Raw genomic sequence first — 21,473 nt, 5'->3', positions numbered from 1 at the left:
CCATCGGTTGTGTAAAATCACATTGTACGATGTACATCGATTTTGCGAACAAAATTACATCCATTGATGTAATATTGTATCTGCGTTTTGCTATTACATGATTATTTCATGCATCAGCTTGAATTACGTTGATCGATATTACATTTTTTTTTGCTGTGTATAGTGTAGCCGTGTAAAATCGATTTGTTTATTATTTTCAACCACGAAATCAGCTGTCAAAGTGTTCGACTTGACAGCGGTTTGTTTTTTTTTTATTTTCAATTAGGTTTTGCACCGTCGGGGTTAACCTCAATCTGATGACAGTTTAGTGGTACTGTTTACGTGGACTTAGCCGATTTTTTGTTGGGTGGATTTTCTCGATAATTTTTCAGACTGCAGTGAGATGTACACAGCATTTTTGCAATGTTCACGAGCAATATCCTTGCAACGCGCTGTTCCTCGACAATTTTCAAGTTAAAATTCAGAAACTTTAGAAATTTTTTTTTTTCGAAAAAACGACTAAGTGCTTGTAAACAGTACCACTGAACTGTCAAAAAGGTTCAGCCGTTTAACACTGAGTTCATTTGTGACGTCACGCTGCAGAACCTAATAACCAATAAAACGCTTGAATTAGTGAAACTGCTCACCAATACTAGGTAACGGTGGTAGAGTGTTTAGCATGTAAACACTTTTCTTTAGATCGGACTAGAACAGGGGTGTTCAATATAAATATCTTGCAAAAAATAGAGAGAGATGCATAAAATAGTAATATGAAATTCATATGTGTCGTTCATAACTCGAGCCTTTTAATATATGAAATGCTTAAGTTTTGAGATTTTTTTTGTTGATGTGGATGAGAATGCGGATTTGAGGATAAATTGGATGTGGGATGAGGATGTGTCGTTGGCTGCTGTTTTTGTTTAATCAGCAGTCCCCGTTATTCTGAGCCGGGAGTGAGGTGAAGTGACTCACTGTCACTAGTAAGGTGACAAAAGTTACGTGAGTGAGGTGACTTTCCGTGTAAATCAAATGAAGAGTAACCGCGAGTCACCTCATTTCACTCGCAGCGCAGAATAATGGGGAGTGTTACACAGCAAAAAAAAGTTGTTGAATATTACATCGAAACTGCTGCAAGCAGGTCAATCCATCGGTTGTGTAATATCACATTGTACGAAGTACATCGATTTTGCGAACAAAATTACATCCATTGAAGTAATATTGTATCTGCTTTTTGCTATTACATCATTATTTCATACATCAGCTTGAATTACGTTGATCGATATTACATTTTTTTTGCTGTGTACAGAGAAATCGTGGGAGCAAACCAAGGTCCAACAACAACAACTCGATCATGAGTGAAATAAACAAAAATCGACCAGGGGTTTGACATATAGCTGAATACACGTACTCAACATCAAAATAACAAAACATATCATGGTACCGCTGACAACGCTGCAGATGTTCGGTACGCAGCAAACTTAAGCGATATGACAGCCATATCCATCCCCTGAAATCGACCTCTTGATACATTAGCATTTCATAATGGATTTTCACAATACGTACAAACGGAATGAAGATATTCAGGGGTCTTCACTATGTGCATCGTAAACATATACACTATCGTAGAAAATACTAGTGTCCATTGGAGTGTAATGCGGTGTATACTTTTACTATGCGCTTTGTAAATACCCATATTATTTTTTCGGTTGAAATTATAGGAAGTAATATATTAATTCATTCATATACACATCATATTCCGGAAAAATATGTCGAAATATCCCGAACAGGTTTCTCTAGTCCATACAAACAAAACACCACCAACTTACCATTGACAACTGGCTTATCCTCATCAAATCATATTTCATTTTTTCCTTCATCCTCTATGATCCACAAAGTTCGGAACCCTCCAAAGAGTGTAAACAATCAGATAGAGAAAATGGCTCTAAAGTTGGCCTACACACTTAATCTAGCTCGGTAAAATCTCCAACAGTTATTTGTTAGCTGAGCCTCGGCAATTGTTTGACTGAATCTCAGCAAAATAAATTGCAGAATTACTCGGCTGTTGGAATCTCGGCGAAAATTTTTAAGTGTGTATAGGCCATTATGGATCTAATACCCCGTTCACATTAGAGCCTATATCACGTAATATAAGCTGCCTTGCAATGAGCACTCATACATACGATTTCCAGTGAAAACTAGATCTAAAAGTGCTTATTGCAAGACAGCGTATATGACGTGATATACGCTGTAATGTGAACGGTGCCATCGACCAAATCTCCTGATCTTAAATTTTGGTTGTAACAATGCATCATCTGGACAGTACAAGTGGATAGTTTTGGTGGGCCCAAAATTAGGGACACTTAGGCGAAATTAGGGACATTGAACCTCCTACATAAGATTGTTAATGCTGTACGTACCATATGATAATTTAGTTGATGACGTGAAGTAAGCTTGAAATCACACACGCTCTGAGGAAGGATGCTAATACATCTTGTCGAAAATGCCGCCATGAGGATTTTTGTTGTTGTGATCATCAGCTTCATGATGTATAAAGGAACTGTTTCGATCGTTGGGATTTCCATTATATTTCAAACATTCCGTTGTCCCCCTGAGGTACGATTAAGGTGTTTTCTGCATTTTATTCAATTTCTAGGCATTCCTTTTTTATTTTAATTTCAGCTACATGATCTTCATCCTCATATGCAACATCCTTTGATTTACCGCCATGTTTATGCTATATGTGAAATGGCAATAAGAGTAACGGTTAATTTTCGTTGCAGCTTGTAACGGACACTATATGTTAGGGTTTTGTAGATAGCTTATTATAATAGGTGCTATATGTTCATAAAAATACAAACCTTGTCCATTTCAAGCTGACTGACATAGGCCGAAGTCGTGGTGTATGGTTGATCTTGGTCATCATTTGGAACATGGTATTCCTGTTCTTGCAGCCTTGTGTCCTCTACTTGAATTTCCATTTTGATTTCATTGGTCGCAGTTTGTGGCACAATCATGCAATTATTTTGAAATTTTTTCACGCCATCGACAGCCATATATGATCCGCTGGGTGAATTAACTCCTTGAAGCAGTGCGATATCGTCTGTATCAGATTGAACATCAACGTGCTGCTGAGGAAAAGTGAGCTAAAATAGACAAACAATGCAATGCAATCTGCTGCTTACTCCCAACACCAGTGCTTTAAACAAATAACATCTGATCATCAATCTGATCGATTCTCAAGAGCAAGTAAAGTAAATAAGATACGTAAAATAAAATCATGAATCGCCATACAAACCTTATGATCCATCAGCTCATCAGCACTGGAGAACGTCATCCCGCAAATGGTACAAATTGCCATCTGATGAGCTGCATCTCCTGTTTTGAGTGCAATCATCTTAGTTTGTTTTTGGTTTTGTCCTTCACTGCCATTTTTATGACAATGGCTAGCTTCCTTATCGTGATGAATTACTTTTTTATGCTTGACAACAAATCGAAGGGCTTTGAATTTTTTGTCACATAGATTACAGGAAAACTTCCTACCCTTGCACATGGGTAAGTGTACCTCATACCGTGAGGTTTTTTCAAATGTCTGCGGGCAATGAGGGCATCTGTGCTTCGGATCCATGTGCTTCGTAATCTATTATGTAAAATGTAGACTGTATTAAATATAGAAAGTAGATAGGTCAATTTCAACCAACATACATTATGATACCGTAGTTTAAAACCATTATCAAAGGTTATTCCACAGATATTACATGGGAATGGTACATGGCATTGTTCGATATGACGACGTAGGAAACCTTCATTAGAATAACATTTCTCACAGTAGGAACATTTTGTGTTGTATGATCCACTAGAAGGATTATCAACGTGTGGTTGCAAATTATTCTGTGTTACCTTAACCGCATCATGCATAAAGGAATCCTTCACTTTAATCAAAGCTGAATTTTCTCCATTGCAATCTATTGACGATTTTTCAGAATCTATCTTCTCAACGCTGTTTTGCTTTTGCTTTTGCTCCTCAATGCAATCTTCATTATTCACTTTTTTCAAAGGTCCGTTAACATGATGGACTCGTATCTTGTGTCGTTTGACACCATATAGGCGTTTGAACTTTTTGCCACACAATTCACAGGAAATTTTTCGGTCTGCGCAAACTGTCATATGTATTTTAAAGTCTTCTTTCCGGTGCCATTTTTTGAAACAATGGGGACACTTGTGCTTCCCTTCTGTGTGCCTCGTCAACTGAAAACATAAACAGTATTACAAAGAGAAAATATAAACGACATTTTCAATCAAACGAACCCTATGATATTTGGCTTGGGCATAATTAGGAAAAGTAGATTCACATATGTCGCACCAATATTGCTGTTTTGAGGTGAGGTGTGTACTATCATTCCCAGTATCATCAGAAAGCAGTCTGGATTCCTCGTCGATCGTATGCCTATCCGTACCGTCATCATTCATGTTAGCAACTAGCTGCTCACTCGAACGCTAGTCTACGATTTCTTGTTTAAACTTTGTGAATGCATTACGAAAATCAATTTTCTCCGTGAATAATTAAATTCCTCTCTTGTGTTGCTTTTATTTCCTGATAGTGCAATTCTCGCGTCATTTTTCAAATAGACCAATGTAATATATTCGCCATTTTGAGAAAATCGAACTTCAACGACAGATTATTATGTTAACATTTGGCAAAACTATTTTTACTATAGTCAGTGAATAATCACGTTGAAAATTCAGTTGAAACGTTAAAATCACAATTTTACTTTGAATTTCATGCTACAATATAGAGAAAAAACATAGGACGTTTTAACTAGTAAAGTTTTACATTGGACATGTTACATTGAACGATTTTTCTCGATGACATAATCAATAAGTGTTACATTGGACGTTTTGTTCTGCATGATACTAGATTCCCTTTCACAGATTTCAGAATATAATACCTAGCCTAACCATGCCCCGTCTTTAGAAAATGAGCACCAATCATGTTCTTCATCTTCTTATTCGCATTTCAAGCTTATTGCTTAGAGCATATTAGCTTATTGCGTGCTCTCATCTTAGTGTTCTAAATGCACTTCCACAGTTACTAATTGAGAGCTTTCGATACCAATACCAATGCATGAATTTGTATATTGTGTGGCAAGCACAATGATACTCTATGCCCAGGGAAGTCGAAAAAATCTCCAACCCGAAAGATTCCCTCGACCGAACGGGGAATCGAACCCGCCGCCTCCGGTTTGGTAATACCGTGCCTTTTACTGACTAGGCTATGAGGCCCCAATCATATTAGACAGTCCAAATGTTCGAAGTAACAATCCATCATTTAAAACTGTACATTGGACAATTTTTGACCTATGATTATCTTAAATAAATTATAGTTAATTTGGATGGGTGTTTTTGTATCACATACAATGTTAGAAGAGCAATAGTTTGTAATCGATTAACTCGATTTATTTATATTTTTACTTAGGACGTTTTGAAAAGTGACGCGAGTATTCCTTACGATCATCTGCAATCTTTTCACAAAAACACCATCAAGCGTAACTATTCAAATCGACGTACCTGTTTTTGTAAACAATCACTTCAATCGATGATTTGTTTTATCTGCTAACTCACCCACCCAAACAAACACCATCATCAGGTAGGAGAATCTTTCCCCTACTTGATGTATAGTCGCTATATTCATAGTCTGGCGGATAGAATCTCGGGAACCAATTGAACTGCCAAATAGTGGAACCAATCGAGCAAATCACGACCAACAACAGAAAAGAGCACATCAGCTATTACAAACAAATCTAAGGAAACCCTTCACCCCTATTCTGTATTTCGTTCGAAACGAAATTCTCATACAAAAAAATATTTTTTTTTATGGGAATTTCGTTTCGAACGAAATACAGAATAGGGGTGCTTTTCTCGTGACTCAAGACTCGTCTACGCAAACTAACACCATCTTTGGGTTGGGGAAAGTTTCCCTTATCCGATGATGCTGGTAATTTGCGTTCGATTGGCAAAGAAAGAATAATCAACGTGTTGTTTATAAAAGTTGATAGTACCTTTTCAATTGTTGGTCTACAATACATATATTGAATTGGTTCCGCTTTTTGATAGATCGAAATTCTATCCGCCAGACTATGAATATAGCGACTATAACTAGCTGTTGTTAGTTTCTGTGAGTGAGCTAGCATTTGCCCGATTTGCCTCAAATCGTCGATTGAAGTGATTGTTTACAAAATCAGATACGTTGATTTGAATAGTTACGCTTGCCATGTCGGCATGGATTGGCTATGATGGATGAATCATGATCGCTTCTTACCTTATGCAGGTCCAGATGATTCCACAGTCCTTCCTTGCTCACGTAGTCTTCGCCGCAAAAGACGCATCGAAACATCAACTGAACCGCGTAGAATACATAAGATTACCTACTACCATATGATTGACACATACAAGGTCTGGAACAACAGGCAGCTTGCTGGTGTTAGAGGCAAACATGTTGTAAACATTGCTGAGCAAGCGAATGACAATGTGAGCAAGTGAATGACACACTGCTAACAACATACATTACGACACAGAGGGCCTTATTACTATAGTCGCTATATTCATAGTCTGGCGGATAGAATCTCGGGAACCAATTGAGCCGTCAAATAGCGGAACCAATCGAGCAAATCATGACCAACAACAGAAAAGAGCACATCAGCTATTGCGAACAAAACTTCGGAAACCCTTTTCTCGTGACTCAAGGCTTGCCTACGCAAACTAACACCATCTTTGGGTTGAGGAAAGTTTCCCCTATCCGATGATGCCGGTAATTTGTGTTCGATTGGCGAGGAAAGAATAATCAACGTTTTGTTTATAAAAGTTGATAGTGCCTTTTCAATTGTTGGTCTACAATATATTGAATTGGTTCCGCTTTTTGATGGATCGAAATTCTATCCGCCTGACTATAAATATAGCGACTATAATGCCACTGGAGAAGATTCATTTTATACACACTAACGTTTGTAGACTGTCATGGTATGCATACAATTTGTTTTTGTTTTGATTGTCAAATTTGTTTACGTTCATTTCGTAAACATTTATTTTGGTTGATTTTTCGATATACTACTGTTGTGAAAAGTTGTTTCAAATTATTCGTGTCTTCTAAATGTTCAATGGCTCGCTGTTCCATGTATGCAAAAGATGCAACCTAAAAGCTGAGCCCTGTATGTTTTACAGCCAATTTTCAACTAAATATCACCCTTTATTTGGAGGACAGTCATATGGATGCTCATCAGTTGATGACGAATAATTCAACCATAAGGAAATCATCCAAAATTCGACAGCATATTGTTAAAGGGCTCGAGCAATACAATAATCAGTCGAAGTATTGCGGATGTTCTCGTTCAGGGTATGCTTCCACCTCCACTGAACCAAATTGTCCATACATCAATGAATGATTATTGCTTCACTTGAGCCCCATACGGATTATTTTTCTATTTGTGAAAGATTATCATTCTCTGATTCAGCTCTCAAAGCACAGAAGAACTCAATAGCATTAATTCTAAAACAGGATGATTTGCATTCTGCACGCTGTAAACCATTAGTTCTAAATTAGCATGATTATCATCCATTCTTAGGAAGACTTGTAATGAACCGTATGATTAACATTGAGAAAGATACGGACTCGTCATATATGTATACAGTTTCAAAATAAATTGTCATGCAATGTTTAAATGAAAAATAAGAGCAATCTGAATGAAAAATATATGGAAGAAGAAGGCTTATTTTACAGTTTAAAAATTGTGATCATAACGAAATATATCTCTTCTAAATCGTTGGAACTGTAAATTAATGTTGTAAATGAAACGCTTCTGTTTTATAAGTTTAACAATTGTTTTATTCATTTATCGCCATCAGATAATCGCACACTAAATGCTGCACTGGGCCGGCCTCGCCCTTGGCGTCCCTATCGAACAGTGGATTCGCCGGTTTGAACTCGTCATCCACGGAATTGAACCCAATCACGTGCTGTAGGAACTTGTGCAATTTAGGATGTTGGCTCGGGTTGTTTGTGGCCTCAAAAAGCAGTTTGAAAATGTTTTTCAAAATCTGCTGGAACGAACTCATCAGCTGGTTGGTCTTGAAGATATCACTGGAAGATAAACTTGTTTTGTTAGAATCGTATCAACAATCAATACGAAACTAACGATTTTAAATTGGCTCACCACTTTAGTAGCCTATTGGTCCCAAGCAAACGATTAACATACCCTATTCTAGTTGAAATTCTATTACTACACTATGTTTGTTTTGATTCGCTATGAAAGTTTGACAGATAACATCAGGGGTGTGTGGATTCATGCAGAACATGCAGGGGTGAGTGAAATAGCTTGGGACTGCTTGGGACCGTTGTTCTGGTACTGAGTGAGCCAAAAATAACAATGATTTTCTTCGGAACCCAGTGGTCTTAGAGTTACCTCTATGATCGTATTGCTTGAAACAAAGGACCTCCCTCCCAGTAACTCACTGAAGTCTAGGAATTTGAATCAACCAGCGGATGTTGTTTTGATTACACGTTTCTGTCGATGGCCCACTTCCCTAATAAAAATTGTATGGTTAATTTGCTTAACGACGTGTTCTGGGTATCATCCAAACCATTTGTGGAATAGTTGAATGATTTGGGTTACCGTTCGTTTATGGTTATTTTTTTATAAGGGTTGGCCAGTTTGTAAAACTCCACTCGTTCGGCGACTTGCCGTTGTACGAAAGGGGCAGTTCGGCGTTCTGGTACTTGCTTTCCTCAAAGTCGCTGACCACCTCCTCGAGGGAGGGCTGGATCTCGAACAATCCACGGGCACTGAAACATTCGAATCAAACGGGAACGGAACGAGTAGATATTTTTTTGCCACATGAATCCGAAAACTTTTTTCTCTTTCGCTTTTTGGTGACACTCCCCGTGGTATGCGAAAAAACTGTGTACTGCTATTCGAGAGAGTCGCAACAAGCTGCGAAAAAATGGTAAGGCCAAAACGCAATGGGAGACTGAAACGATATGAAAATGAATCGCATGACATTTGTTGTATGATTTTCGTTATGAGGTTCAGTTGGATGATTTTAGCTCGGATTTTAGTTCATTTCTGTTCTTGAATTCATTTATTGTTAATTAGGTTCTGCAGCGTGACGTCACAAATGAACTCAGTGTTAATCGGCTGAACCTTTTTGACAGTTCAGTGGTACTGTTTACAAGCACTTAGTCGTTTTTTCGAAAAAAAAAATTTCTAAAGTTTCTGAATTTTAACTTGAAAATTGTCGAGGAACAGCGCGTGAACATTGCAGAAATGCTGTGTACATCTCACTGCAGTCTGAAAAATTATCGAGAAAATCCACCCAACAAAAAATCGGCTAAGTCCACGTAAACAGTACCACTAAACTGTCATCAGATTGAGGTTAACCCCGACGGTGCAAAACCTAATACCTTTCAAAATTTGAACGGTACTTCATTAAGTGGTTGATGTTATTTCCTTTTATGATATGTATGATGAATCATTCCATTTAATGTCAATTATCAGTCAATCGGGTATCTCATATTATTTTCGATGTTAAAGAAATCGGATAGCTCTGAATGATTAATCATGCAATGACGGCATGGTAATGTCGCTCAGTGTCGTTTGTCTGCTCAGAGCAGCAAATGACGTTGAATAGAATTATTTACATCATAGTTTTGAATGATTTGCGTTAAGGGGCTGAACCAATACCAAATGCATTTCAATTTAAGATGACTATCATTCTGAAGAGAGCATTATGCATCCCAACTGAAGGCCCTATTCCTTCTCATAACAATGTTCATCCTGTATTCGAGAGGAAAATCATCTGATTTAAAAACAACTGTCATCCGGTTGCAGCTATCATTCGAAAAGGCGATTTGGATGTTTCGATTTGAATGGTCTGAGGTTTCATTCGAACAGAGGACGGTGGTTTGGTATAGTTTAGGTTAAGGTATTTCCGAATCCGTCATTTTCCTTACAAGATTTTAATGTATTAGGTATTTAACAATCAAAGCAATAAACTAGTTTTTGAACTGTATCACATGTATGGAAGGATTTTCACAATACGTACAAACTTAATAAAGATTTATTAATACATTTGTTGTATTATAGTAACCAACATAATTATTAATTAATTCATATAAAGAGAATATTAATATTGGCTTTGTATAAAGAGCGCTCGTTCATTCAGCCGACCCAACCTACTTCGAGTTACTTGTGCCGGTGTCCATTCAGCCAAAATATAACCGAATGTGATATGGTGGTTCTAACTGGTCGAACTCGGTCGAGATGTTGACGTATGACCACGGGAACAATAGAAAATTAATCTACATGTAATTTGAATTTTTTATAGGCTTTTCACCGCAAAAATAAAGAAAATTGCAAAGCAAGTCGAACAAGCTTATAGTCGCTCGTGGTAGGTATGACAGAAAAATCCGAGTGCGAGCTGCGTCATTATACCCACCTATTATATTCCGAAAATATAATAATATGGCGAAATATGTGGTTGTTTGTTACACCACGACTGACAATTTGAAGCACTGGTCAAACGTCTGCTGTCTGTCCCGACTGGCAAAATGTGCATTTAAAACTGGAGTTTCCTTACCAAATCATTTTTTCTTTATCACCCTCGTCCTCTTTGATCTGCGAAGTTCGGAACCATCCGACGAGTGATTCTTGCCACCAAGTTCCTTCTTGGCGGCCTTTAAGTGTACTTCCATATGATTCCGAAGGACGCGTTGATTGTTGAACGATTTTTCGCATTCTGGGCACTTTAAACGAGGTTCAGTGTGTATCTTTTTCTGCAAGTTGGTAAAAAGGACCGTTCATTATTAACATTACTGATTACATTGTTATCGCTGTGCGCACCATATGACAATTTAACTGATGGCGTGAAATAAACTTGACATCGCATTTGGTACATAACAGTTCTGAGGAAGGATGGGAATACTTGTTGCTGCATTTTGCCTTCTCCTGATCATCAGTTCCATGAAGCATAAGGTCCATTGGTTCCATTGTACTTTGTGGAACGATTAAGGTCTCCTCTACTTCTTCATCTCCTGGGCATTCCACTTTGATGGCGATTCCAGTTACATGATCTGTATCCTCAGATGCAACGACCTTTGGTTTACCGTCATCCGGCTGCTGCATGTGAAATAGCAATAATATGTTAAAACTTAAATATGTTGTGCTATGTTCGCTAGTTGCATTAAAAACCAAGCGAAGTGAATGACTGCTATGAAAAAATGGCCATCCTCTTGATTTATTTGCCTTGCGTTTGACGTTTATACACTATTGCAATCTGTTGAGCGTACTGCCAGTCACAGTGTACTCATCAGATGGCAGTAGTGTTTTAAACTGAGGAATATTCAATGTGTTATGTATGTTTACCGGTGGTGGTGTACCTAGTAAAACTACACAAACCTTGCAAGGTTCAAGCTGACTAACACTGTCCGAAGTTGTGGTTGATGATTTCTCTCGGTTATTATTTGGTACTTGGTTTTCCTGTTCTTGTAGCATTGTGTCCTCCGCTTGGATTTCCATTTTAAGATCAATATAGTCTTCTTCTGGCAAATTCATGAAATTAGTTTGAACTTCTTTGGCACCATGGACAGCCATACATGATCCGCTGGGTGAGTGCTCACCTTCGAGCAATGAGATTCCTTCTGTATCAGATTGAGAATCAACGTGCTTTGCCAGCTGCTGCCGAGGATAAGTGAGCTGAAATAGACAAAACAATAGATAGACAAAACAATGGTATGTGGCCGAGTTCAATGTGACGAGATAGAGACGTTTCTTTCGAAAACATTTTTTCACAGTAAGAACATTTGACACAAGATGTTCCACTGGACGGTTTTTCGACATCTCCGTTACCTTATTTAAAGATGAATTCTCTCCACTGTAATCTTTCGTCTCAACTCTGCCTGGCTTTTGTTCCTCAGTGCTATTCGTTACTTCGATCTCCGATTTTTTTCTACGGCTGTTGTCAACATGATGGATTCGTTTCATGTGCTGTTTGACCATACTCAGGTTTTTGACTTTTTTACCACACAAATCACAGGCAGATTTTCTACCCGCACAAACTGGAACATGTTTTTTTAAATCTCCGGTTCGGTGATATTTCTTCAAACAGTGGGGACATTGGTGTTTCCCTTTCGTGTGATATTTGAGCTGAAAAAACGAAGAGAAAAACAGTATTATAAGGTGAAAACTAGAGTGAATATTTCAATTAACGAACCTTATGATATTTGCCTTGTTCTTTAGTAGAAAAACTAATTCTACAGATGGTACAAAAATATTGCTTTTCAGTAATCTCTTTTGCACCGGCTTGAGTATCACTCTTTGCAATCGAACAAACTGCTTCGTGGTTATTTGCGTTTTTCTTCAAGGCAGCACCATCAAGTATGGTGGATGGATTAACCGTTGATTGTCCTTGGTCTTGTCCGTGGTCATCATGTGGCAAGAGCGTGGTTTTATTTATATTGATTATCGTTGGGATTCCCTTACAATTTGACATGTGAGATTTATAGCTTCGTATGTAGTTAGTTGTTTTTCCACAAGTAGGACACGTATATTTGGCTTTCGAACGACATTTCATCTGCATGTAACAATTAATAAATAAATAAATTCCTAGAAGTTAAAATTATTTTGATTTTATTTAAAAAAAATAGGGTAGGGTGAGGCAAGATTTATTTTTTAATCGATTAAATCAACAGGCTCAATATCCCTAATGCTGGTTTGAAAAAGCAAACCACCATTGAGGTTCTATAGAACCTATTGATTTTGACAAACAAATAAATTAATACACGTACAGCTGACCCATCTTGGCCTACCTTACCCTGCTGAGCGACTGAGATTAATTTGCTCAGAGAATTTTCTTTCCATACGAAATTTACTCAGATTTGGAATAAACTGCAGTTACTGATAGCTTGTGAGTAACTGCAGTTTATTCCTTATCTGAGTAAATTGCGTATGGAAAGAAAATTCTCTGAGTAAATTAATCCCAGTCGCTGAGTTGGTATGATTGGCCGTGTAGCATTGTTTTTCTTTTTTTGAATACTTTCAAAACTTAAGAAGATGAAGAATATGTATAGCGTCAGTGACATTGGCCAAACAAACATAGCTTTTCGTTCCCTACCTTATTACATTCACCTTTTAACAAGGAAATCAGCATACCGTACCATTTCGAAGAGGGAACGGTTCTTCCGTTTCGCGATCCCATTTTGCTGTGGGTAGCTGGCGGTGTATTGGGGTGTGATCCCTTTACGCTTGTATAAGGAACGCAACTGCTTCCCGCTATACTCGCCATCGCCACCCTGATTGGAGCGGATTACTGTTGGCTTCCGACCGAAATGCGTTTTGGCAAAGTCGACATACACCTCGATCTTCGTGGCGACCTCCGATTTCTCTTTCAGGAGGTAGAGTATGCAATAGCGACTGTGGTCGCCGATTATGGTAATGAAATACTGATAACCACTGACCGACGACTCCTGCAAACGTCCGCCGGCGCCGGTGGTGTAGTGGTAAGCGTGACCCCAATCGGTCTGGGTTCAATCCCAGCCGAGGTCGGTGGGATTTTTCTGAGGCATAAAAATCTCTGGTCACGTCTTCCTTCGGAAGGGAAGTAAAGCCGTTGGCCCGGCCCATGTGTGTTGAATGGGTGCGATATCCTACGCAGGTGTGGAAGCTGCCTTCCTGCACATTCGATTGCCGTCAATGGATGGCAATCGATGTCCGTCGGTGATTGGAACTAGATTGCGGAACAGAGACCGACGTTAAATAAAGGAAAGAAGAAGAAGAAGTACCGCAAACGTCCATATGCACCAGGTCCATTGGTGCTTTCGATTTGGATTCGTTCGGAAAAGGAGTACGTGGTGTCTTACCTTCCAAGCAGCACACGAATTTTCCGTCCAAACCGCAGTCGTGAATCGTCAGACCGTCCGTCATTTAGCACATGGAATGGAGTAAAGCGAAATGGAACGATGCGAAACGGAACACTGAATTAAAATAAAACGGCAAATAAGGCTATCAGAAACTCGCAACATTGTCTCACCCCTAGAGCGCAACTTTATTATTTTAGAATCAGCGCCATCTAGTGTGAAAATTCTGTAATACACTACAGGACTGGTAGTGGTTTATGTAATATTAAAGTAGTGACTTTAGTAACTAAAATAACGAAAATGGTGATACGAGATGAACTAGCCTACGGCTAAAAATCTCTATAATAAAGTTTAAAAAAAAACAAAAGGGTGATCAAATATGGACTTTGAAACAATAATAAAGTGACTAATAGTGACATTTATTGATCGAAAAAAATGGTTCCAATCTTTTGTTGACCCACTTCGAGAAATTTTATAAACTCTCAGTCACAACCTATCATGAGCATTTTTCATGCTCCTTTAAAATTAAACAAATAATGGTTTAAATATCCCATAAGTTTGATTTGTTTTCCGTGCTGAGCACCAATGCTACCGACGCCAGGGAGGTAGCTCCCACACCTGGACCCTACATATCGACCCATCAACTCATCAAACGGGGACCAACAGCTTTACTTCCGTTCCGAACATCCCGGCGGCGCCGACTGGGATTGAACCCAGGCCTGCTGGAGTAAACACGCTTCCATTATGTCGCACCACAGAAATACGTATGGGTATGTCACAATAGAAGCACCCCACAGTGGAAATCCCGAGCCATATTTCAAACATTTATCCCAAATGAAGCACATATAAGATTAGTTACAATACCATGTACAAAAATGGTGTTTAACATTGTTCCCTGAGTAATACTTCAATGAAAACAACAATGAAAGATCCTTTAAATTTGTCGAACCTCTTAACGGAATTCCTTTATGAAGAGCTTTGAGTGGGTTGGTTTATTTCCTTTAAATTCCGTTATAATTCCGGAGAACTTTGAGATTTGGGCGTAATTGCTTTTGTAAACAAACACGTCAATCGCCGATTTCTCGTAAATTGATACTCAATCTCGCGAACAAACCATACCAAATGATAGAGGAATCATTTCTCTACCTATTTGTGCTGTTAATTTTTTTTTATTAAGCCTTAATTGGCAAGAAATCGGCGATTGTCGTGTTTGTTTACAAAAGCAATTACGCTTTATTCTCAAAGTTCTCCGGAATTGCTTCTTTTTGACAGATACGCGTATTTCGTCTACTACTTGCAGACTTCATCAGTGCCAAGTACTCAGTGGCACTGTCAAAAGATAAGCAATTATAACGGAATTTAAAGGAAATAAACCAACCCACTCAAACAATGAAAGCTTGTCACGCAAATAAAAGGAGCACGGTGGGGCACTTTCTGAAATATTTCCTTGCAAACGCAAATAAATCTATCTGTACGAAAATAAATAAAATAAGTGATTTGCGGCAAAACCCGCCAGTATCACACCCAACGTCAGTGCCTGTACGTAAGCGTACTACGACGCGGCTCTCAAACAAAGGAGTAACACGTGTGATACTATCACTGCCAGACTAGATCTTTGGTTCTCTCATGCAGTGGTTCATCAGAGAGAGTAAGTTTAGCAATCTCCATCGCCTGCCCATGGCGCTATTCTATCGCGGCATGAGCCAGCAACGCTGGTCATAAGCCTACCGTCTCCAACACTCCACTATAAAGGCCGCCCACCAACAGCAAGGTGCAAAAACTAGCCAAGCGGAGGGGTTTTCGAAACATCAGATAATTTGTGATGAAATTGTCTATGCTATTTCGAGGTCAAAGGCAACGGAAAAATAGAAATTGTATTATCTGATGGTCTTGACTAACTTTGAAAATAACGGGCTTGAATGTCTAGATCACGGAGTCTTCTCGTCGGACTTAACGATTTTTAACTAACCAAATCAAGCTGTTATTTGAGGTGAGTTTTTAAAGGCAAATTCTGTATTGGTCGTAAAAAAGTTAATTGTGTATCGCATAACTGCCGTTTGGCATAAACGAGAAAAATGTATAGTCTCTATCGAACATCACTGATTTTTTATCATTCTTATCGGTTCTCAAAAAAAAAAAAAAAAAGAAGAGCATATGTTCAAAAGAAGACAAAACGATAATTTCCCCTTCTTTTCATAATTTATTCCAAACGGCCATTATGCCAAACGAGGTACTCCCACGGAAAGTAGTGAATCACTTCAGAAAACACATAATAATAAAGTTCAATTTATACAAACCTTGCCAACTTCAAGTTCACTAACGCTGGCCGAAGTCGTGGTGAATGATTTTCCTCGATCATTGCTTGAAACTGGGTATTGCTCTGTCTGCAGCATTATGTCCTCTACTTGAATTTCCATTTTGATTTCAATATTTTCTTCTTGTGGCAAGGAATCAGTTTGAACTTCTTTTGCACCGCTGGATAAATTCTCACCTTGGAGTAGTGATTTTTTTTCTGTATCGAATTGAGAATCTATGTGCTTTGCTAGATGCTGAGAACAATTGAGCTGAAATAGATAAAAAAAATATATATATAGTAGAATATAATTATTAGAAAACATAAGATTAAAAACATAACAAATATATTTGAAATATTCATTAAGATTCCAGGAATAAGATAAACGTTCCAGTTGATACGCTCTTCTAACTGAAAAACACGTAAACGGAAGTAAACCTGAGAACTACCCATTAATTATTCAGAATTCAAGAATCTGGCTAATTGAAGAATTATCATGAGAATTTCATTCGAAGTTTGAGAAGAATGTAATACTAATTCTAGATTATTCTGAGAAAAAACTATTGCGATTGTGAGGAGAAATTCAAGGCATTGGTAACAAAATTACTATCACTCCTAAACAACAAACATAGGGGTTTGGGCAGGAAAGGTTTAATTCAGACAATTCCAGCAGGTTAACTAAAATAGATACATTACAAATTATCATTAAACATCATACAAACCTTATGATTCATTAGCTCATCAGCACTGGCAAACGTCATTCCACAAATCAAGCAAATAGTCATCCGATGAGTTGTTTCGATATGTCGGGAAACTAAGTGCTGGTCAGCGAAATTTTCTCCACAAATCGAACAGTCAGTAATGACCACTAGATTTGATTTTGTTTCCTGTTCTGTAATTTCCTTTGTGAAAGCAATCTTCTCGGTTTGCTGTTGCTTGCGTTCTTCGGTTTTAGTTATACGACATTGTTGACCTTTCTTCAACACTTCCTTATCTTGATGACGCACTTTGTTATGCAACTTAAAAGTTTTAGAACTTTGGAACTTTCTACCACATAGATCACAGGAAAAATTCCGATTCTTACATTTGACTATATGTAACCGATAAGGCGAGGTTTGATAAAATTTAAGCGGACAATAAGGACAATTGTGTTTCGCACTCCTATGCGTCGTGGCCTGTGTTGTAGAATAAAATCTGTATTAACTATAGCAAACTAGAGAAGTAAATTTTGATCAACATACCTTATGATACCCTAGTTTATCGACACTAGCAATAATAGCTCCACAAATATTACATGCACATGGAACATGACATTTTTTAATATGAAAAGATAATAAATCTTCACTGGGAAAATATTTCACACAGTAAGAACACTGTGCACAGGATGATCCACTCGATGGATCTCCTCTGCTATCGGCTGACGGTTGCTTAGAATGCTTCATCCCAACACTGTTTTTGTTATGGTCATCAGTGCCTTTGCTATTCGCATCGCGATTTTTCCATTTAAAAGGCTTGTTATCGTTAATACCATGCACTAGAATCTTATGCACCTCGACACGGGTCGCGTTTTTATACTTTTTACCACACAAATCACATGGATATTTCGTTTGTACACAACTTATCGCATGTATTTTTAACATTGATTTAGAATGAAATTGCTTCAAACAATAGGAACATTGGAGCTTCGATGTAATGTGCCTCGTCAGCTGAATTGAACGAAAAAGAAAGTAGGTATTACAAACAGAAATCAAGAACGTCAATTTTACCAACATACCGCATGATACCTTGCTTTGCGATAACTAGGCCAAATAATATCACAGATGGGGCACCGATATTGGTGCTCTGATAGCTTTTCAATACATGGCTTCTCTAAACTATCACGTTTAGCTTTCATAGAAGCAACATAGAGCACACTGGATTCCTTGTTGATCATATGACTATCCGTATCATCAGCAAATGATTGACTGTCTCGAGAGCTAACTAGATAATCATTTTCTTCGGGAACAATTGCATTGCTCTGTCCACTTGAACAAATTACTTCTTTAGCATTCGGATTTTTGTTAAGGCTGGCTTTATCAACTATGATGGATGGATTTACCAGTGATTGTTCTGGGACATTCCTCAAATTGCTCTTATCTTGGCGATTTGTTTTCTGATGCATACTGTTTAAGTTTGAATGTAAACTACGGAAGAGTGAAATTCTCTCCATTAGAAGCCGCTGCTTCTCCTGTTTCTTCTCCAAACGTCGTTTGACACGGCAAGCTCCATTCTGATGGCGACTGACAGAGCATCGATGTTTGAAAATTTTGAGACAAAACTCACAATTCCGGTCAACACATATGGATATATGCATCTTAAGTCGTTTTTCCGTGAGAAAAGTCTTCGAACAACGAGGACATTTGTGCTTCGCTATTTTGTGAATTGCAGCCTGTATTAAACGATAAACACATAGATAAAATTTAAAAAAGGATTAGCATTATTTAGTCCACAAACCTTATGATATCGCACCCGCAAAAAACTGGGGAAACTAATTCCACAGATATTACATGTTGTTGGCACATGGCTGTGTTGGATATGACGTTTTAGGGCAACAGCATCACGCACATTTTTTCCACATTGGGGACAATCCTTACCCGAAGGTTTCTCCTTCGCTACTTTTGGGTCACTCCTGTCTTTCAAAGTAAGTTTAGGAGAGTCAATCTGTTCAGGAACACAATTACTAACATGTTCCTCAAAATCCAATTTCGAACCAAATTTTTTCTTGCATGTAGCACAATTGTATGGTAGCTCCTCGTGAGTCAACTAAATTACGATAAAAAAAAAACAATATTATAGCAAATTATTTCATACATCGCCATGCTTCGCAATTAGCTTTTGAAACAAAGAGTCCTGACTGTCAGGCGTGTTAATCATTGTAGCAGACCAACCTTATGATATAAAACTTTCTGCGCACCATAAATGGTGATTCCACAGATGCTACACTTTATCGGCTTATGATGTTTTCTGAAGTGAGCACCTAAAATTTTACGACTGTTATACTTTTTGTCACAGTGGTCACATTTTATCGCGGATGATCTTCTTGTTGAATTATCAGTAAGTAGCTGCAAGCTCGTCTCTGCGATGCTCTTCTCAACTACATTACAATCTGTATCCTGAACTGCATTAAAATTAGCAGGTGCTGAGTGCTCAATCACACTAGTATCTGCTGTTTGTTTACCAGAACTAGTAATTGTTTCTGTTGGTTTATTAATTTGCTCCGTGTGAGGTTGATCTTGCTTCTTGTTGTTCAAAGTTCTAATAACTTGATGAACCAGTCTCATATGTTTAGCAAGATAAAATGGCTTTGAGAATTGTGTACGACATGATTCACATGGATATCTTTTCTTTTTTTCACATAATAATAAGTGTGCGTGATAATCTTCCATATTAAATAATTTCCGACAGTGAGGACATTTATATATCCGTCCGTGTATCGCTTTCTATTTTGGACGAAAAAAGAAGGTACTAGATAGAGAAGTTTGGCGGTGAAACATGATATACATACCTTATGATACTGGACCTTAAAGTGAGAAGAAAATGTATTACCGCAAATATCACACATGAATGGCAGCACAGGTTGCATCAAATCATTATCAGTAGTATCAATAGAAAGCATCTTTGTTTCGGTAACATCGTTCAAATCAACAGGTGAATTCTCATCCAGTCGAGAATTTACACCAACTGCTTCATTTGATTTGTTGCCCTGCTCTCTTCGCGATTGTTCAGCATCAGAAGTTGTTTTTTCAACTACACAAGGAAAGATTACGCGACTGACCATTCGATCAGCCAATTCCGATGTTACCGTTTGATCCCTAAGCTTACAATGGCTCTGGGTATGATCATTCTTAAGCTTTTCAGATCGAAAGTTTTCCCCACACTCAGAACACCGCAGGAAGAACCCATCGTGAACGTCCTATAATGCGAACCCTTTATTGAACTATCGTATTTGTATTGGAATCCATCACTTACTTGAACGTGCTTCCAGTAGTGACTCTTCAAATACGCACGTTGGTCGTTGCAGAGCTCGCATTGGTGCAACTTGTGTTTTGCTTTTATTTCCTGATAGTGCAGTTCCTTACTTTCATCTGTAATCTTTAGGCAAGGAAAACATTTCGGTGTGGATCGCCTGATGGATTAATCATGTTTGATCTCTTCTTACCTCATGCAGGTCAAGATGATTCCACAGTCCTTCCTTGCTCATGTAATCTTCGTCGCAAATGACGCACCGGAACATCAATCGCACCACACACATCTGCCGATGCAGTTCCACCTCGCCTTCCGGGTATTCCTCAAGACAAACTCCGCATTCGACCATCATGGCTTGATTACACGGTCGTTTCACTGTATTAAATTTTGTCCTGTTGGAAACAGAAGTCACATGAAGAATGCTCTTTTAAGATACACATTTAATATGGTTATTGAACATGAACAATTTGGATAAAATCAATGAAATCAGTCACTTACAGCAGAACATTAAAAAAATATAATATTATGTTGTATTTTTTACCTGATTATAAACAAAAGCAACTTTTTGATCTTTTCAAAACAATAATAACTCATCCATTTTAAAGCCCTATACAGTAAAAGTATGGACTAGAGTCGGTGTATAATGAGTCACGCCAAGAGTGAAGCCAAGTCTACCTATTGAACTGTCAAACCGGCTACCTATCGTGCAAAGTAAATAAACATTACGATGCTATGAAAGGTTCACGAAAGGTATTGCAATAAAATATAAAATATAATCGAAGAAATGAGCATAAACACGCAGTGATCGTTAAATTGTCATGAGATACGCTCGGTAATAATTAGTAATGAGAATTTCTACTAATTTTTGTTAAGATAATTTGACAAAATCACTCATATAATGATTTACTACAGCCGCAATATTTTTTCTTTCGCTAGAAGTCATTTGAAGTTGTTGTAGAAGTCCTCTGTTGCCAAGTGAAAAGAATGGCAATCTTCCGAAAACCGTGATGCGAGTTCAACTGTTTTTCTCTTGGCGTGACTCATTATACACCGACTCTACGTGATGCGAGTTCAACTGTTTTTCTCTTGGCGTGACTCATTATACACCGACTCTAGTATGGACGACTGTCACCACAAAACAGAAAAAAGCTGTTCATTTTTAGTAAACAGGGCCCCGCTGTTGTGTCACTTTTTGTCGAGTGAGTGAACTCAAATCCATCCGTGCACTCGTCAATCGAGCAAAGCGGTGCATTCCCTAATAAAAAATAACCATAAACGAACGATAACCCAAATCAT

At 38.1% G+C, this 21,473-nt stretch overlaps 2 protein-coding genes and 1 long non-coding RNA gene across 7 annotated transcripts; all 3 read right to left on the bottom strand.

Annotated features, from left to right (window-relative positions):
* Positions 1–3,427: 3,427 nt before the first annotated feature.
* LOC135708762 (uncharacterized) lies at positions 3,428–6,382 on the bottom strand. Its single transcript, XR_010518311.1, has 4 exons — positions 6,296–6,382; positions 4,285–4,497; positions 3,682–4,224; positions 3,428–3,616 (listed from the first exon to the last, which is right to left on the bottom strand). It is a non-coding gene; the product is annotated as an uncharacterized LOC135708762 (long non-coding RNA).
* A 1,472-nt stretch (positions 6,383–7,854) lies between these two features.
* LOC135708775 (AMP deaminase 2-like) lies at positions 7,855–10,231 on the bottom strand. The gene is made up of 3 exons (XM_065230917.1): positions 10,206–10,231; positions 8,696–8,812; positions 7,855–8,110 (listed from the first exon to the last, which is right to left on the bottom strand). Exons 1-3 carry the CDS (start codon positions 10,229–10,231, stop codon positions 7,855–7,857), a joined length of 399 nt encoding a protein of 132 aa, XP_065086989.1.
* On the bottom strand, positions 10,173–20,755 carry LOC135708740 (zinc finger protein 624-like). 5 transcript variants are annotated; one of them, XM_065230861.1, is made up of 15 exons: positions 20,676–20,755; positions 20,371–20,569; positions 20,181–20,303; positions 19,717–20,124; positions 19,100–19,651; positions 18,666–18,974; positions 17,947–18,600; positions 17,414–17,878; positions 16,895–17,347; positions 16,177–16,443; positions 12,238–12,597; positions 11,874–12,170; positions 11,424–11,720; positions 10,869–11,144; positions 10,173–10,801 (listed from the first exon to the last, which is right to left on the bottom strand). In XM_065230861.1, the coding sequence occupies exons 2-15, from the start codon at positions 20,527–20,529 to the stop codon at positions 10,610–10,612; spliced, it is 4,812 nt and encodes a 1,603-aa protein (XP_065086933.1). In that variant the 5' UTR covers positions 20,530–20,569; positions 20,676–20,755; the 3' UTR covers positions 10,173–10,609. The 5 variants fall into 5 exon arrangements, with proteins under 5 accessions (XP_065086933.1, XP_065086935.1, XP_065086934.1 ...); XM_065230863.1 differs by having other exon boundaries at positions 10,869–11,120; XM_065230862.1 differs by having other exon boundaries at positions 16,177–16,428.
* Between the last annotated feature and the right edge of the window lie 718 nt (positions 20,756–21,473).

The sequence above is a fragment of the Ochlerotatus camptorhynchus genome, unplaced genomic scaffold (assembly GCF_037179485.1).
Source record: "Ochlerotatus camptorhynchus isolate MF236.1 unplaced genomic scaffold, CSIRO-AGI_Acam_v1.1 ptg000334l, whole genome shotgun sequence".
Classification (NCBI taxonomy): Eukaryota; Metazoa; Arthropoda; class Insecta; order Diptera; family Culicidae; genus Ochlerotatus; species Ochlerotatus camptorhynchus.
This window is presented reverse-complemented; position numbering and strand designations above follow the sequence as displayed.

Coding starts and splice junctions, on each gene's coding strand:
- LOC135708775 (XM_065230917.1), bottom strand. CDS start 10,231: ATGGACACCGGCACAAGTAACTCGAA. Junction 8,813..10,205: donor ACCGGCACAAGTAACTCGAA/GTAGGTTGGGTC, acceptor CGAATGTTTCAG/TGCCCGTGGATTGTTCGAGA. Junction 8,111..8,695: donor AACGGCAAGTCGCCGAACGA/GTGGAGTTTTAC, acceptor TTTATCTTCCAG/TGATATCTTCAAGACCAACC.
- LOC135708740 (XM_065230861.1), bottom strand. CDS start 20,529: ATGATGGTCGAATGCGGAGTTTGTCTTGAGGAATACCCGGAAGGCGAG. Junction 17,348..17,413: donor ATAAACTAGGGTATCATAAG/GTATGTTGATCA, acceptor TCTACAACACAG/GCCACGACGCATAGGAGTGC. Junction 11,145..11,423: donor GTCAGCTTGAACCTTGCAAG/GTTTGTGTAGTT, acceptor TTTCACATGCAG/CAGCCGGATGACGGTAAACC.